General features: G+C 46.0%; 1 protein-coding gene across 3 annotated transcripts in view; it reads right to left on the reverse strand.

Annotated features, from left to right (window-relative positions):
- TOM1L2 (target of myb1 like 2 membrane trafficking protein) overlaps positions 1-18,882 on the reverse strand; it is a 51,852-nt gene extending 32,970 nt beyond the window's left edge. For 2 of the 3 annotated variants that reach the window (XM_061473727.1, XM_061473726.1), the window contains exon 1: positions 18,768-18,838. In XM_061473727.1, coding sequence (XP_061329711.1) covers positions 18,768-18,819 — 52 coding nt within the window. In that variant the 5' untranslated portion in view covers positions 18,820-18,838. Of the gene's footprint in view, positions 1-18,767 lie in introns of all 3 variants that reach the window. The other variant, XM_061473724.1, reaches the window with a different exon arrangement.
- Positions 18,883-19,120: the final 238 nt, after the last annotated feature.

Here is a 19,120-nt window from a genome sequence, read left to right on the forward strand (position 1 = left end):
CTGCTTGCCAGGGAGCTGGGCACTGCTCCCCCACTCGCTCTACACTGTTTCCCCTGTTTCCTCTCCATGTTAGGCCTCTCAAGCACAATCTGCCTTCCTCCTGACTCCCAAATGCTCCCTCACTCTCTGCATGGCAGCTAAGTCACTTCAGCATCAGCCTAAATGCAAGGGGAAGGATGACCTACAGCACTGTGACAGTGGCAGATGCCAACTGTTTGGCAGTGTAATTTATAGACGCCTGCAAGAGTAGCATAACCATAACTTCAAGTAATCCGTTGACAAGAACTATTTCCTCCTTGGGATTTCCTCCTAAATCAATATAGTTCTGCCTTGTGGTGCCTGCAACAGCCCCTGAAGTTTTCACACTCCTCTCTTGCAGCATTCAAACCCTATCTGCATTACACTCAGAAATGCTATCAAGTTGAACATAAACCCTGTCACCAGGGAGACCTACAAAGGGGACCTTTGAGCTGAACACGACCTTCTCCTCTACATTACTCTGGGTCTGTCTGCATGCCATGGCAGAAGGCAAACAGGGCAAACAAAAACCATATTTAAGATGCGAAATAAAGCAAGACGGAACAAAACATCAAGCTTTTATATGTCTAAGAGCAGAAACAAACCCATCTTCTCCATTTATCCTTCTGTCTCCACATCAGCCCCCAAGCTGACCCCCAGAACAAGGCAAATCCTGTTTGAGAACATGAGGCTCCAAGGACTTCACACATCTCTCTCTGTTTACTAAGGATGCTTTTCCCATTAACATTTCTAGCACTGCAACTGAGGATACAGATGCCCACAGGCCATAATTACAGGACATTAATGGAGAAAGACTCTTGTGTCTCAGTAATTCAAGTTTCAGTGACTTGCCTACACTGCAATAGTGGCTAAATCAACTCCACCAAGGACAGTAACTACAGGAGACTAAGACAAACCCAGAGAGCTATGCAAAACCCAAGCAGAGAGTGCTGAACAGAAGCCATCTAGCTCCAGAAGGGAGAGAATACCATGGAAAAGGAGACTATGGACCAGGAGATCATTCTTGGCAGGTTCACTTCCCATTCAGAGGCAGTGCTGCAGGGCAATGCAGATCACTGCACAGGGTCTCACCCACAGGGGAGCAAACAGAGGGCGCAGAATTCCCAGTTCCAGGTCTTTTTCAGCCATCACCACCCATGGGAGAGTTCATTTTGACAACAACTCAGAGGAGGAGCCTCAGAGATGCAGGACTTCCAAAATGTCCCAATAAATCCTGGACAGGTTATTGAGTACTCTGAATTTACTGCATTTAGGTTATGCTAGGCAGGGATTCTCTTAAGGAAGAGTGCAGGCAGAGCTGTTTCATGCTTTCTGGGATACAGGAATTCATCATTCATCCAGGAATTCATCTGTTCCAGCATTTAAAGGGTGGCTACAAAGATGACCAAGACTCCCTCTTTCCCAGGAGTCACAAGGAAAAGACAAGGGGCAATGGGTACAAGTTACTGCTGGGGAGATTCCAACTGGACACAAGAGGAAAATACTTCCCAATGAGAACAACCAGTCACTGGGATAATTTCCCTAGGGAAGTGGCAGATTCCCCTATGCTGGATGCTGTTAAGATTCACATGGACAGGGTAACACACTACTCTGGGTCATGCTTTGCCTAGAAAGGTTGGACCAGATGATCCTTGAGGTCCCTTCCATCCTCTTGTGCTGTGATTCTACGACACATCTTTGTGCACAGCTACTTGTAACAATCTCTTTTACTAGCTTCATTTTGTTCTTATACTTTTTATACATAAGACTATTTTATATGTGATCTGCCTTCATGTGCATACAGTACCTGCTCCTTAGGAAAACATTTTATTTACCATTAGGGAAAAAACCTTTAATACCCAGAGATACGAAAGAAAAATCCCTACATCTGCTCTGCTGAGAAAGGTGAGCCCCAAAGGATTTAGTGCTGCAAAATGAGAGATTACACCTTAAATATAGAGTATTCCTTTAGCTGGTCCTGTGATTTGTTTTCTTAATCTAGAACTATATTAATGAATTTGTGTGCTCTCGACAGCATCAGGCAGCAGCTTTGCACTGCTCATACTCTGCTCTAAATGGTTGTGGAAAGTGCTGCTGCTGCACAAAGCTCACACCCCATTCATTCACTGCTCTGCTAAAACCCATGCAGTGAAGGGTCATTTTGGGTATATGGCAGCACTCCACAGCTAAAAACGGTGGTGGTTTGGAGATGGAGCGCAGGGATGCTGCTGCAGTGCTGTGCAGAGGTAGCACAGCAATGCTCCTTAGGGGAGCCTGATAACCTCATTATATTTCCCTTCTGAGATGCACTAAGGCAAACCAAATCCCCTTTTCCCAGAGAGACAGGTTATCACCTTTTTGTTTCTGTTCTTCAGCTGGAGTAATGCATGGTTGAATCTGGTATAACCCAGATTTGCCACTGCAGAGCTCTCTCTGCTGTTACAAAGGAGTTAACTCACTGCAGAGAAGGCACATGAGGTGGTGTGTGACTGGGTTGAAGAACAGGATTACCCTGCAATAAACTGAGAGCCTGGAGAACTCTTGTACAACCAAAGGCAGCAGGTGGCAGTTCTGGATTTCTGGTGGAACAGCTCTGCCTGCACTCATCTGTAAGAGAATCCCTGCCTCACATATCCAAAAAGCAGGAAATTAAACACACTCAACAACCTGTCCAGGATTTAATGGCTTCTTTGGAAGCCATGCATCTCTTTGATGCAAAATAGATGTGATTGTCACATCTATGGCTGCCCCATCCCTGGCAGTGTTCAAGGCCAGGTTGGACACAGGGATTTGGAGTAACCTGCTCCAGTGGAAGGTGTCCCTGCCTGTGGCAGGGGTTGGAACTGGATGAGCTTTAAGGTCCCTTCCAACCCAAACCAATCTGCGATTCTATTATTCTATGCTTTTATGAATAAGATTAAACAGATTTTGGAAGCTATCACAATGCAAAGGAATGGCATGCAAATCAGGCCAATACCCTTTTAAAAGTCCCCAGTTCCTCAATCTCATTAAAAGGCATCTAAATAGCTCTGGTTCACAGCAAGGTTCTGGATCACTACCAAAGGATTCCAGGGTGACATGAGAAATGTGAAATCAGACAAGGAAGAAGGCAATGAGCAGGAGTCCCTCCTGCCCCTCCCTCGCTGAACTAAAGTGTTTATGGCATGGTTTAATTGCTCAACAAAAGGGTTGGTACCTCCCAGCCTGGTGCCAAAGGCACCTTACACAGCTCCTGACCCAAGAGCAGCTCCTGGTGCTGTGTTAGTGCTGATTTAGCCCCTGCAGGAGCTGGCGTCTCACGCAGAGCCAGGATACCAGCAGCAAGATGGTCAGAAACGAGATGCTGTCGGTTCCCACCACATCTCTCAAATTAAAGCAGAAACGTGCTGGTAGAAAGAAAGACAATCTGGCACCCTGGGTCTGACACTTCACAGACCCTGGACACTGCATATGCACACACAAGCATTGGCTTATCTTTAGCCTGCAAAGAAAAGGAGGCAAAAAAATGGTGCTGCTTTTCCACTTCACACCTTCCTTCTGAGATTTAACTCTTGGGGTTGCATTTCCATGCTCTGCCAAATGGAAGGATCAGTATTTCCCTGCTCACACTGAGGTCCTGCGCATTTGCAGGCATTCAGGGGTGTAGGGTTTGCAGTGTACACAGGCTCAGGGCACACAGGAGCCCGGCCAAGCCTCTTGCCCTCTTGCTCTGACCTGAGAGATGTCGCCACACGAAAAGCCAAGTCAGGAACGCCTGTGGAACCAGCAGGTAATAAACAGGCAGGGCAGGAATGCAGGAAGAAAACACAAGGACTTTTACCACCCATCTTGACCCAGCTCAAAAGTCACCTAACAAAACAATGCTAAGACTGGTTGTCCTCAAGAAGTTAATTCTCAGTCCATACTCCTCACGCTTCTAAACAACAGCCCAATGCTGGTGACACCTACATACAGATATGATAAAGCAGAATTCCTCACTCTTCCCTACTTCCCCTTCCCAGCACTCATCTCTGACCATTACACTGAACCCACCAATGGAGACAGCCTCAAGACTTCACTGAGATGGGGACTGCACACATTGGACTGCGGATGCTCTTTAACTCACATGCCATATGTGCGTTGATGCAGCAGAGACCGAGGGCTGGAAGCACTGAGAACAGCTCCTGTGGCTGAATGATGATAGGAGGCACAACCAGGGTGGAAATGTCCCTAGAAAGGTCTATCTCTCAGTACCAGTGACTGTGGTGCTGGGTAATGTCCTTGGAAGAAAAGGAATCTAAATCTAAATGCTGCACTAACAAGGAATCAAGGAATCACACTGAATGAAAGTGGGAGAACTGCACTGTTTTCTGCCTGAATCCCAGAACCTGGTGAATGAACAGATCTTTGTGCTCACAGAAAGCACAGTTTTCTCTTGGGGCTTCTCCAGATGTTGCTTAAGAGACTCTCAATTCATATATTTAGGAAGGATTACACACAAAAATCACCTTGTGTTTACACAGGAAGCATTCACACCATAGCAGAGAGACCCAAGAGCAAGCTCCAATTCCAAATCTCTCCCATCCCCTCCGACAGCGTTCGTCAGGCAGCCTAAAACATCTTGTTTGGGGTGTTTTTTCTACTTGGAAGTTCAGAAGATTGTGGCTCTTAGATCTCTGTCTTGCCTCTTGACAGTCCAGCTGCCTGCCAGCTGTGCTCCAAGCCTCACATTAGCAAATCAAACAGTCAGATGCGCTCTATTTCACTGTGTGATGCGTGACAGGGAACAGAAGAAGCCGCACCATTAGTGGGCTTTTACTTCCATCCTACTGGTCCCCCTCTCGTGGGTGCAGGAAAAGCCTCTCAGACCAAGGGCTATCACTAAGGTCAAATGCAAAATGCTTTTACAGCAGGGACAAAGGTCTTTGAGGGGAAACCAGATGCAAGGCGATGCAGAAGAGGCAGGACAGCTCACAAGGGAAGATAAGCTATTGATTGAGGCAATGGCATCTCTCTGTTGAGCTGTAGCTTATAGAAATGCATTGCTTTAAAGCATCACTACGTTTCGTGGCTGCAGTTTCTCTCAGATTCAACAAATCAGCAGTGACCTGCACAGCACCATCAGTAAGACGTGGGGAAAAGACCACAGAAGCATATTTCAGCTGTCCAAGCAAAATGAAGATAAGACTAAAGATCCTCAGCATTCACATAGCTGCTGAGTTCAAGATACCTCACTTGGAAGACGAAGATAACCCGAATAACACACTTGGATACTCCTGGACTTCACAGTCTTGCTTTCTCTCTATTTTCTTTCAGAAAGACAGTCGCAGGCACTTAGACATTATGGTACCAAGAGGAGGTTTTCTGCCTTTTTATCAAAATGCTGCTATTAAAGAAAATAAATGGGACTTATTCAAGATGCCAGATCAAAGCTCAGCTCCTGAAGTGACTTAGTCCAAAACCCCTGCCAGTTTCTTTGTTTGAAAGCACAGCTCCAATAGCAGTTTTCAATTAGCCACCTCACTGCTCCGAGTCCTTTTTCTACATTCCTTATTTCACACTGCTCTGAAAATGCTGAGCTTCACACTTCCAAAGGAAAAGGCAGTCAGCTTGAACAAACGGGCTCAATCGGAACGGCAGGGCATTACAGAGAACGTGAGCTGGGTTGTACTGCTCAGCACTGGTCACCTGCTTCGACCGTTGTGATTTTGCAATTGATTTTAACTATGCTTATGGTGAAACTCTTTGGGATGAAGTCATTTATCCTCCACTCCTTGTTTTGACCAAGTTTCTCATGCTGAATAAATGAATAATCATGGTTTGGGTTGGAAGGGACCTTAAAGCTCACCCAGTTCCAACCCCCTGCCATGGGGAGGGACACCTCCCACTAGAGCAGCTTGCTCCAAGTCCCTGTGTCCAGCCTGGCCTTGAACACTGCCAGGGATGGAGCAGCCACAGCTTCCCTGGGCACCCTGTGCCAGCGCCTCAGCACCCTCACAGGGAAGAGCTTCTGCCTAAGAGCTCATCTCAGTCTCCCCTCTGGCAGGTTAAAGTTGTTCCCCTTGTCCTGTCCCTACAGGCCCTTGTCCAAAGTCCCTCTCCAGGTTTTCTGTAGCCCCTTTAGGCACTGGAGCTGCTCTAAGGCCTCCCTGGAGCCTTCTCTTTCAGCCTAAAAGCAACGAGAGAAGCTGTGGACAAGTATATGTGCAATCAGAGTGAATGTTTAGCTCCAATGCTGTTTGAAGGCTCAGTGGTAAACTGGGAACTGTCATTTTCCCCAATGAACTTTCAGGTTTTCCTCTTCCTGAAGGTGCTGCCCAAATGCCAGACTTCTCCAAACCTTTCTGAATCACACTTCCCTGCAACCATGAAGAAGCAATATGCAATTACTGGGCCTTTTTAAAGACCACATGATATTCAGAGTTATGCTACAGCATTCCTGTGATTTAGCTATGCTATAGGAAAGACATCACCACCCCAAATTCTCTGGAGCAGGAAGCTATAACTGATTAACTGAGCATGTTACAGCAGTTTCAGCAGCAGAGCAAGGTGAATGGATTAACACATTAAATATTAACAGTTGTATAACAAAGATGGTTTTCCTTTCATGCTCAGAGCTTCTCCTGAACAAAACCAAAACAGCAATCCTTGTAATAATCACATAGGAGGCAAGGGAGTGTACCAGTTCAGTTTATCACATCTCACAGGTCTCAATGCATTTACAGGTTGTAAAACGAGATGGACCTCCCAGTACTATACTATTATATTGTGCAGAAATGGCCTGACAGGGTAACCTAGTCCAGGCAGTTTCTGTACTCAGATGTCATTCATCTCAGGCACAAACGATGCTTTAGTCATAGCCTTTCAGAGCATTTGGAATGCGGATCCGCAGCGGAACGGTGTGTTTCTGTACAATAAAGACTTCTGTTATGCATCTTCTCACTGAAGTTCCCCCATCAGCAGAAATTGTTGCTGCTGACAGCATGCTCCGCTGAATGACATGTATAGAAGTTGCTCTCTTTCAAAACAGATGGCAGAAAGAGACCACTGCTTCTTTAAACCCAAGAAGAAATCCCTCCCACTTCTTCATTCTCCCCAGCTTTAAAAGCTACACACAACCCCCTGCCTCCCTCCTATGCGCTGTACACTCATTAAAGCAAGTGTGTTGACCCATGTACTGTAAATAGCTGTCCTTCAGAGCTAGGTCACACAGCAGCAGCTCAGAGAGCCATTTGTGTGATTCACAGGCACTTCTCCCCAAAACTCTGCTTGCACTGCACGTCTCCTCACCTCTTTCAGCAGTGACCTTGGCCAGATTCCCATCTCCCTGCAAAGCCACGATACTCATCCTCTGGTGCCACTTTACAAGCGACAAACAAGGACCTGCTCGCTTCAATATGCTAAAGCCTTCAATCAGGAAGGTCAAAGCAGTTTGAAAATACACACCCTGTATTAATGGATTTTAGAGGATTTGAATGGAGGCGTTTGCTGTGTGATTTACTGTAGGGAAGCAACAACCCAGCTACTCCTTCGTGACATGCCACATCTCATGACAGACTGTCCCCTCACATGGTTGTAGAGGGGGAGATGATGGCTCTGCTTGGCAAACATCTGTGATCTATGAGGCCAGGCTTCCAGTAGTACAATATTATCACACTCCATGTGTCCATCTAGATGAGAGGCACGAAAGCATACATTAAAACCTTCGAGGTGATAAAATGTTCCCCCTTGGATTTGCCTTGTCTGAATCCGACTGCTACGACTTGTCCATATGACTCTGCAGAGAAGAATTAATCAGTGCTGCGCTACTTAAGCGGGTCAGTGCATGGGGACGGTGACCCAAACATCCTCCTCCTTTGGCCACAGTAAGCTGCACACCACATCACCCCAACGTTTAATCATTTCCATAGGCAGAACTCAGCTTGCCAAAGAGCTTTTATTTCTCCAATGAATTTGGATGATTGGGGGAGCTCCTTGTTCCTTAACTGGGGCTACCAGGCCCTTAATTGAAATCTCAGCTATTAAACCACAAGTCAGATGAATAATTCCCGTTGACCAACACTAGAAATACAACATTTCTTAGGAGCTGAGTCTTTGGCTGTCCCCAACCCCAAAAACCCTCTACATTAAACTAGAAAAAGCTGCAAATAGATTCTTTTCCCAAGCACCCCTTAGCACCTGAGAAGCTTTTCTCACCAGAAAGAGAACTCAAAAGAGACAAGCCCAATACTGCAGGAAAGCTCTTAAACAGCTTACACATAGACATGAATTTGTCCTAATGCCAAAAACCATTTGCTAAAAAGGGGGGGGGGGGTATGCATTTTATCAGCCTTAACTTAAATCTGAGATCAGGGGCAGCTGAAAGGACTGATCGCCTTCTCAAGTTCTTTGCTAACTTGCCTGAAGGCTCTATTTTCCAAGTCACACAGAACACCAGGATGACAGCTCCTTAAATAAACTGTTGCAAATGGCTTTTTAAAACATTTCCCCCCCAAATGCAGAAGAACACCATCACAATACAAAGTAGAATGTATTTGAGGAGAAGATACTATCAGGAGTCAAGAGGATGCAGTTTTACCACCCAGAACTGCAGGCAGAGAGGTGTTCCAATCTCATAGCTCAGCTGCACAAGATGTCAAAGCAGCATCAAGAGCAACAAGGTGGCCTCATGTGTGCCTTGCTGCCCTGTTCAGGCCATCAGCAGCATCCAGTCATTACAGCTGAGGCCAAAAGGAATATCTTCATGGAAACTTGTGGCTGATCCGAGTGGCAGTGAGCTCTATCTGAAATCTATCAGCTCTTGATGGCCAATTTTGTACTACATGAGTAAAGCAAGTTCTAATAACTCACTTGGGACTTCACTCCAGTACTTACAAGCGACGTGCTTTTCATATTCATAAAACAAACCTAATTGCCTTTCATGGATGAAATGTTTGAGGAATTTTTAATCCATGTCAGCTGCACACTCTGAAAATCCAGCCCCATATTTTTAGACCTCTCCCTCCCACCCACTCCCTTGGAACATGTTTGCTGCAAACAGACTCTAAGGCAAAGAGAATCCATCAGGCTCCTACATTAGTATTATTTAGATCAGTTTTGCAGGTTACTCAAGTCAATTGCCCACATTCTCACATGCTTAAAATGAACTGAAAACACTGATTACATTTAATGAGGGGCCAAAAAAAAAGGCAGAATCTTTCCATCCTACAAAGGAAGGAGCTGGAAAAACAAGTTTACTCCCTTAGCTGCAGTATGCTACAGGATATTGTGTGTTAAGAATGAATTGAAGCAACTCCTGCAGTGACTATTTCATGCGCATGTTCCCCTACCCAGCTGTATTACTATGAAGGTGAGAGCTGTGTCCTCTGGAAAACCATCATAATCCCACATATACAAGTAGGCAGCGAGGAGCCTCTCCTCACACTGCTCTATAAGATGCCAGCAGACCTGAGCACGAGGCAGCTTGCTCCCATTCAAACTCTTCATAGCTTGAAGGTCAGTGTCTGGAATACATTGAGTGTTCTCATCACAGGAAGAGGGGAGAGCTGGCTCTTGCTCCTCTAGGTACCGGGAATCACTCCTGACAATTCTCATTTAAGGGCTCTGTTGCCACCTGCCCATTCCAGGGAGCCAAGCTTGCTATGCCTGCTGAAGTTTCCAAACAGTCTTCTCAGGAAAGCTGAGTGCAAATCAGGTGACATTAACAAGATGCATGTGTGCAATTCCAGCCTGTCCAGCCTGAGAAATGCAGGTTTCTTGCTAATAACCCCAGTAAAAACACTGCTGCATTTCTACAGCCCTGCTTCTCAAGTGCATTGCCACAGATAACCCTGAAAAACACTGATAAATAGAAAATGTCAATGCAAGAAGAGCAGGTCAAGCATGCAAATGCCTATTTCTGAGGCTACCATTTTCATTTTCCCTTAAGTCTCTGTTCCCCAACTGGTGTTACTGAGTCATGTAACTTCTTCAGGTCAGGAACTGTCCCACTATACCACATTCCACTGCAATTGCCTGTTGTACATGATGCTATTACTGTGGTAAAAGTAAAACCAGTGTAAATGTGCAGGGGATTGCATTTTACTCTGGGATAAGAACCATATTGGTCCTTGGGCAGTTAAACCTCTAAGTAGAACACGTTTTGAGCATGGCTTACAAAGAGTTTGGCTCAGAGTGAACCCTAGCAAATGAAAAGGGCTGATCTGAAGAAAGGGCACTCTGAAAACTGAGGAGCAGGGATGAGAAGGGAACTTTCCCCAGTGTGAATATATACAACCTCCTGGAATCCACAGAGAACCAGCTCCCCAGTCCTTGCTGCTTACAGCTTGTTAATGAGTATGGGAGATGAGACAGGATACTGAATACCAAATACAAACCTCACTGGCAGTGTGACACTGATACATGTTGTGTCACTGCTCCTGCTTGGAAAAGCAATGGGTACCAGCACCAGCCTGGTCCTGTTTGCTGATGATCCACTCAGTGACTGAGCTTCAACAGCTTCAGCTGAGATTAAGCCTCTCCTGGGCACCCCTAATGTTTGAGGGGATCAAGACTTTCTCAGCTTCTTCTGGCTTTAATGTTCATGTACACTGCGCACGTCCGTCCTCAGCCCAGCAGCAGCTTCCTAAGCAACCAACAACAGTATAATAAAACAGTCTTTATGAAAGGGTGCCCTTTAAGGGTAAAAAGCTTGCCTGAGAGAGGTGGCACCATTTCAGCTCTCTCCTGGTGATCAGCAACAGCCAGCATGCAGACTAAGGACTGCTTTAAGGGATGCTACATGTGAAATACCTCACTAGCTGCACCAAGACTCAAGGCTGATACCCTTTAAGGAACTTAGTTGGAAGAGGGGTTTCTTGCTCACTGGCTATGCCAAGTCATTTTAAAGGTGGTTTTAATGATAGGAGGTAAAACCCACACATGATCCAGCATCCGAACTGACCACTGACCCATTTGGGATGTTTGCTGAACTTTGATCACGTCAAGTCTGACAGCTGCTCAAACTGAACTGCTCATTACACTTGTAAATACAAACTGATCTCACTCTGCCATTAGGCAGCCACTGTAGAGTTGCCATAACAACTTCTTGTCTAATAAGTGATTTCAGATTTCCCATTCTTTGCACTAACAGAACATTTCACAAAGGTCTGAGATGGCTCTTTTCATTAAAATACCCTTCTAATTAGAAGAACTCAAAATCAGGAGAGAAAGAGCAGCTCAAAGATAATGAAAATCAAGCCATTTACTGCAGCTTAACCATTAGATAGAGTAACTCGAACCCAAATACAAGCTGGATCCTACTTAACCTCTGCCTCTCACTCTCAATCAGCTCCATACCCCATAATAATTGCTTGGAAAAAAGACTAGCCAGAGTTCAGGGAATAACTGGTCACAATGTGGAGACTGATTTCCAGATGAAATATCCCAAATGTTCTAATAAAGTTCGTCTGTTTTCTCTACTAATACCTTACATTAGGAACCAGTGAACTGGTTAAAATCTTTAACACTGTCAGAGCAGCTCAAGGTACCTTTTTGTGGTTACAGGCAGGAAGGACACCCTTTTTCTTCCAAAAGGAAGAGAAATGCAGAAAACTAGAACTGAGACAAAACTAAAGTTAAAAAACGTAGAATAATCAGGAAATACAAGGTTTTAAGAGGGACTTTCTGCATTTACTCATCTCCACAAGACCTGTGAGTGCTTTGCTATTTGGGACAAACACAAAGCTGGCCACAGTTCTTGCAGGAGATGCATCCTACACAAAAATAGGGATGATGCAACACATCCACATTAACAATATCCTCATCGTTCCTGAGCACATTTGGGAAGTAACAAAGTCTCTTGCTTTCAGCATAAGAAGCCAAGGCTCTACAAAGCTCCTGGGGTTCAAGCACAGTTTAACGCACCACTCTGTGCCTCCACTTGTGTACATTTGCTTTGATCTAAATTTGAACCAAGAATCTCTTCCCAAAGTAATGGGAGCCAGAAGGTTTCTGAGGACCAGCTGGGGAACAGCCTGCCTTCGCCTGCAAGAAGAAAGCAAGATTATGAACCACACAAATAATTCAACAGGTTTCTTCTATCTTCTCTATCTTTGAGTCTCCTAATGCTCTGAGACTACGTGGCTAACCCTGAGCTGCCAAAGGGTTTCTGTGAACTGAAAGATACTGAAGCATGGGTACATGGACTCTACATAACCCTGCCAGGAATTGCCTAAACACAGGCAGGGTATATACATAAAGGGACTTTTCTTCCTTAATCCCCGATTTTGAAATGAGCTACTACATTATGGGCGCTACCTTATAATTCTGACAGGTACAGAACAATCACAGAGTGTGTATTTAAATACAAAGATAGTGCTGCCAATAACAGACTGGTTGCGTTTATATGCATCTCCTCTTGAGCAATGGGAAGAACACCTACAGATTGGAAGATGTGGTTCCATGAGTTATGTAAAGACACGTTTACCTGCAGCAAAGGACCTGCTCCTAAGGGAAGAGAGAAGCAAAGGCAAAGCCTTTATACCAGTGAGGTTTTGTTCTCAATTTTAAGAGTCCTTTCCCATTGATAACAAACAAGTGAGCAAAGCAATCAGGGAGAACCATCAGTAGAATGACTAAGCAAGCAAAGAAGATGAGGCTTGTCCATCCTAGATAGGATCTGTATCCTCAGCAACAAGCTGCTTCTATGTAAAAACCTAACAATTCCTCAGACAGATGCGGAAATGGAAAAGTCATTCTGGATGATCTGTGCAGATTCATCATAGGGAGAAAGACGGTGCTCTGCAGGTTGGCCTTCAGGTCACTTCAACTGCTCAGGGCTCCTACAGTGCTGCTTTCTCCCCTGGGTTCTCCAAACATTTAGGCTTTTTATTGCCTGTACATTGCATGGATTTTGAAACCAAAACAGGGTGTGAAACAATTTACCCAAACACGAAACACCACATGAGGAAGGAGATTGCCGGGACAAGCCTGATGAGCACCAACCCTGCAGGAACCATGCAGCACCTTTCCCCACAAAGGATCATCACAGAATGGTTTGGGTTGAAAAGGACCTTATGATCATCCAGTTCCAACCCCACTGACCATCAGCACTGACAACGCTACCAAATGCCTCCAGCCTCTTCAAGAGATGCTTAATTAAAAGCTCACCATAGTTTATGAAATCAAAGGGAAGTCTCACTAATTTAAACCTGTTCTTAATCCAGCCAAGGAAAACACAATGCTGCTATTTTTGGTGAGAATTCTTTTGGCTGAAGTCTGAAATCAGTTGGAAGGGTCTGTGGGGGATTTTCTAACTGTGCTTTTAGTCAAGCACATATGAAATAATGCAGTTTAAAGACACGATATGTGAGCAGAGAAGCAAACTGGGAACGAGCTGTCCTCACACTGCAACCTCTCACATCAAGGTCTCTATTAGAAACATATGGAGTATATATTCAAGTATCTTGTGCTGAAAGAGATAAAACTGCATTACTCAAAAATGCATGTTCTAATACCTTCATGAACTACAATCTGCTTTTGTGCCTATAAAATAAATCCAGTCTTAGAGCCTTAGTATTAAATAGCATTATACTAATTACCCAGCCCCACACATGTATGTAGTTTCTCCAAGTTGCCAGATCCATGACTCAGAAGTTATCTGCTCCTTTAAAAAGCAAAGGGATCCATTTTCATATTCCATGCGGATTTGCCTTACAACAGAATCCATTGTTCCAAAGTGAAAGCAGATCCAAATAACCTTATAAAACTAAAAGTACTTTATCAGACTCTTTTGCATGACTAGCACTAAATGAGCAGCAGGGGGTTGGATCCTTCCCAACTGACCAGCTACAGGAATACCTATAAAAGCACTTAAACTCTGAGGAGAGAACTTCTTGTGCTCTCTTCACTGCAGGAAAACACAAAGTTCATCTTTCTGATACCATGCAGCATATACTGTGGGCACCTAGTTACTGCTACCTTGTCCAGAGAAAAGCTTCCCATAGAACTTCAATGGTTACGGCTTTATTTCATTATAATGCAATGAATAAAAGGATTCAGACCCCAGCAGCACACTGCAAACACATCACCTTATTGGTACCAGATCCTGACATTATGCTGTGCACATTAAGCACTGACTTCTGGTGCTGGGGAAAGGTTTGTCTTTAAAAACGTGGTTTACTTGCAGCACAGCAAAGTAGTAAGTTCACTCTGAAGGGAACTTGTGTATGTGGACAACAAAGGCTGGGTTAATTCCTCCTGGGGGATTACCACGGGCTGCTGGCTGCAATACATTCCTCTATTCCTGCACGTAGCCATCAACTCATTCATTTAGGAACCACTTTTATTCCAAGACTCATAAAAATCCTAAGACAGAAGAAACCTGAAGAAAGGCCTTAAGTGCTTCTTAGGGAAAGGAAAATAAAATGGTGTTTATGCACCTCCCAAGCTGAGGCATTTTCTCATTAAAGGGAGGGGAACGAACCAGCAGCTCTGGAAACAGACTCTGTTCACCACATTTATTATCAATTTAATAGCCCTGAATGGAAACTGCAAGTGCTTTTGATAAAAATCAATTGCAAAGCTGTCTGCCTCACCGGTGCTTCAATAAAGTGCCTCGGTATCTTTTGCTGAGGCCTTGTTTTCATAGCCTCCTTAAACAATACTCTCCATTAAATCACTGTACTGTTCCTCCTCTGAAAACAGACTGGAAGGCAAGTGTCTGAACCAGAACCCTTCATTCAGGCCTCCCTTCATCAGCAGGTAACAGGGGGGGGTAAACCCTGATCAACACCCCCAGTTATGCAGAACACCTTAGTTCCTGCTGTATAGTTTAAAATTACCTTTCAGGCCTCTGTGCATTTAAGTCTGGTGCTGGACCTCTCTCCCTGGAAGTCTTAGGCTCCAAGTCAAGCAGTCTTCGGGCTTGAAAGGCTGAGTTCAGCACCACACAAAGCCCTGACCACAGCCCTTCCCAAACGGGACCTGGATGTGCCCATCCATCACCCCATTTCACACATCCCTGCCCCAACTCACCCCTTCGGCCCTAAGGGAGCTGGGTGGTGGGACAGCAGCAAGATTTGGTTTGTATTCAAACACATCAGCACTGTCTTGAAGCCTTTGTAAAATCTCCAGAGATAAAAAAAATCCCTCAAAATATGACAAAATGGAACTGGTTTTCCTGTGTCCTCATGTGGAAGCCATATGGTCTATATCAAGTAAGCAAAAATGAAGACACCAGTACTCCCCATTGTTGTAATTCAATCAGCTTTAATCATCCGAGATGTTTCTGCTAAACGATGGCAAGGGTATTTGTTCTAATAACCTTGAATCGAGTGGTGACACTTTAAAGATGGCTCCCTTGAACAAAGAGAGATAAAACACAATTTATGGCAGGATGTTCGATCTCAAGGCAAATTCCCACTACTGTAAATTGCTGCTTTTTCCCCCCAGGCCAGCTCCTCACCATACAGCGAGCAGTCTGTCTTTGCTGGTTTACTACCCATCCTCCTGCACTTCTCCTCCTCGCTGCTCTGGAGGCCTGTTCACAATAATCCTTTTCTCTAAAGATTTAGTCCATCGTATTTACGGCACTAAGTGGGAAAAATCAACAGCTTGGTTATAAGAACCAGGCCAACACCCAGAGCCACAAAGGATCAGAAACCAGCCATACTCAGCAGCCTATGAAGCCCACAGTAACCAGTTTCACCCTCCAGACCCTTGTCAGCTTCTCCAGGGCTGGTGGCACAACCAGCCCTCAGCTGGCCAGAGCCACCAGCACAAGATGCCAGTGAAAGCCCCAGTGCTCTCCGGGCTCTCCCTGTGCAGCATCACCAATGGTTACTGGGTTCAACACATGCCGAGCACGCAGCACTGGTTAAAAAACACTCACAATACACCAGGAACAACACACAATCCCTAGATCTTCCCAAGGAAGCCTGCTAGGAAGCACTGACCACCAACACTGTGATGGGCTGAAGGAACCAGGAAGACTTCTAAGTGCCTTGGGATGCTGAAGAGCACCATTTGCTCACACAGCCTTTGGGCAGGGTTGGATTCTGCTACAAAGTCCTGGCTGAGGTTTTCAGTTTATATGCAAAGTGATGCTATTACCTCCTTCCAGGTTAAAGGCAATATGGAATGAACAAGATAAGTTCAGGAATCTCTCAGACAGCAGCCCAGCACCTTCCACACAACAGCCCCATCAAAAGCTACCTCCTCCACTCAAGAGAGGACCTTGCTGGAGGCATAATGGCAGTTCAGTGTCCACAGGTCAATCAAAGCATCAAAGCAAAATGAAGTGCGGTTTGTAATTACTGGCCATGGTGATGGCTTATACAGCTTTGGTTCTGCCACCACTGGAAATTAAATAGAGGCTATTATAAAGTCAGTTCAAAAATCAGGTAGCTTTCAGCGCTGAGGAACCCGGCTGCCGTTTAAACGGGCACTTTAGATTCAGGAGACTCCATCCATCTCCATTACAAATCCTCCGAGCTCATCCTTGCATTACTTTGCCACATTAAGCAAAAGGGTTCACATAAAAAGCCTGTCTGGCTTCAGACATTATCCAGCTAAAGAGGAGGAAAAGAGAAAATCCCTTGTATTACCTCTCCCCAAACCTTCTCCCACATCTTTGTTCCTTCAGACCTGGCATTTCTCTGCAGACATCGTGTAGCCCTAATTAAATCTTCATGTGAACTCACTGCTACTTCCTGGCAGAGCACACACATTCTTGGTGTGCTGATGGACCTACAGGATTTGCTGCACTCCTCCCTTCTGGTGAGTGTTAGGCCTCGCTTGAAAACATCACAACTGTGTTCAACACAATATGTTGAACCAGAAACACAAAATCATTCAGTTCCTTTGAAAGGATGAAGAAGAACATAAGTGAAAATCATATTCCACAAGCTCATTGAAAAAAAAAAAGCCTGTGGAAACAGTGGGCAAATAGCACTGTCTGAGAACAAGGCATGCTTTTGTTTCCCTGTTGTCTCAGAGAAGGGATAACTGGCAGGGATATGAGCAGCAGAAATATCTTCCTTCCAAAATAAGATCTACAGCTCCCTCTTCTCCCCCCCCCCCCCCCCCGGAATGAGAATCCATTCTTAAAGCACAGCTGATTTTGCATTAAAGGAAGCTGCATTAGAAGACCCTCACATACCCCCCCCCCCCCCCCCCAGCCTTAGCTGATGAAAGCAGCTCCTTTGGAGCTTTGTGTTCAAAGCCTCCAAGTTGGAAGCAACTGCTCAAAGAGGGGATGGAAGAGCTGTGAAAACCTCTGCAGAGGTTGGAATGCAGAAGGTTAGAAAAGCAGCTTTTAGTGCTAAACACCCCCCCACCATCGATTCTTAAGGAAGCCCCTTTAAAACACTTACTGATGCTAAAAGGAACTGACAATAAATAGATGAGAAATGATTGCCTTCCCTTTAACAGCACTCACTGCAAAAGGCCTGTCCAAGCAGCTATCAGCCAGCTGTCCCGGCAGATGTGGTCAGATGGCCAAACACAAAGCAAAGGCACTTTAGAATCATGTTTAACTTTCCCTGTTCCCATTCTTACCCTCAGCACTTCTCTCCCTACGCAGAGGGAATAACCACCCCAGATGGCTAAAGCAAACCAGCAAGTTACACAGATGCTCCATAGAGCCTGACAAAGCAGAGTCCAGCCATTTTCAGTGCATGGTGGGAGACTCACCCATGCGAGGGCCTTTCACCTCTGCAAGGTGTAGGTGAGGAAATTACTATAGAATAACCTCTGGGCTTTGAGGCCACGACCAGGTCGCCTGCCAAATGTTTCCCCTTTAATTTCCAATTGGAAATTGAAGGAACAAGTGGACCAAGATTCCATAAATTAACATGGAATAGCTATAGGCTATATGTGCTATATATAACTCCTAAATAAGGCATTAGAACTCTTGGTGTTTTGAAACACAGAGCATTCAACTGCACATGGCCTTGGCTCCTGGGACCCCTCACTGCAGGAACCTGAGCAGCTCTGCTGCTCCTTCCCAATGTAAGGGATCTTTTAGATCTTCAAGGTGTAAGAGAAGAGAGCAGGAGGCAAAGCCAGGCCACCCAACCATGGGCAAGGCATCAAGCTCTGCACAAGTGGTGCCCAGGCCTCCTCCCACGGTCCTGGCTGTGGCAACCCAGCCCAAAACCAGACCTGCCACAGCTTAAAGTGAACACATCTATGGGAGGGAAGGAAGGAGGAGCAGCCACAGCAGCCCTGGAAGGCCTTGGCCAGTCTTCCAGTGGAAGCACAGCCAAAATAACCTGTCTGAAGTCCACAAAGCATGAGCAAACCACAATGGAAGCTCTGGGCTGAAGACGGAGCATTGTACCCCTAAACCACAGCACCCTCCCTGCACATGCACAGGCCCAGGGGGGTTCCACACTTTGGGTTAAAGGCAGCAGAACCCCAGTGCTGCTCCGTAACCAGGCACACACAGGGAGCAGAAGGAAGTGGGGAAGGAAGGCAACAACTTCCCTTCACCCACCAACCACACCGAAATAGTGTCGCTCCCCCCCCATGGCAAACAGCCTGCCCAAAGCCATCACCCCCCCACACTGCCCACAGACCCCTCTGTGACCCACACTAAGGCATACAGCACCCACCAAACCCAAACCCCTCCACGGCCAGAGCCCCCCACCCCATAAGCCCCACAGAGGCCTCATCTCCTCCAATTAACTCCACAGACCCCCCCCACACCCTCCACATCACCTCACCGGCCCCCACCGCCCGGAGGCCCACAGCCCCGCTATCCCTCCAGCCCCTGCTCGCCCCCTTACCGAGGCTCTGCCCCACCGGGGTGCTGAAGGGGTTCCCCAGCAGAAACTCCATCTTGGGATGACAACAAACAGCGGCCTGGCGGCCTGCCCCCCACACCCCTTCCCCGTCCCTCACCCCGCCCGGACAAACAGCCTCACAGACCAATCGCAGCTTGTTTTATCGAGCAGGTCCCGCCTTCTCGCAGTTGATTGGATAATAGATGGACACCTCGTGGGCTCGTAGGCTAAGGAGAGTGTCCATCACTGTCAAGAGAAGGGCACGCCCCCACGGTAGTCCCTCCCTCCTGTTGATGGACACAGCTGCTGTCATTCCTCATTGGGCATTGGCCAAGCCATTCTCTAATATTATTGGG

This window comes from Pezoporus flaviventris, unplaced genomic scaffold (assembly GCF_033815535.1).
Source record: "Pezoporus flaviventris isolate CSIRO_AGI_PZ_B2104156 unplaced genomic scaffold, CSIRO_AGI_Pfla_v1 ptg000078l, whole genome shotgun sequence".
Lineage (NCBI taxonomy): Eukaryota > Metazoa > Chordata > Aves > Psittaciformes > Psittacidae > Pezoporus > Pezoporus flaviventris.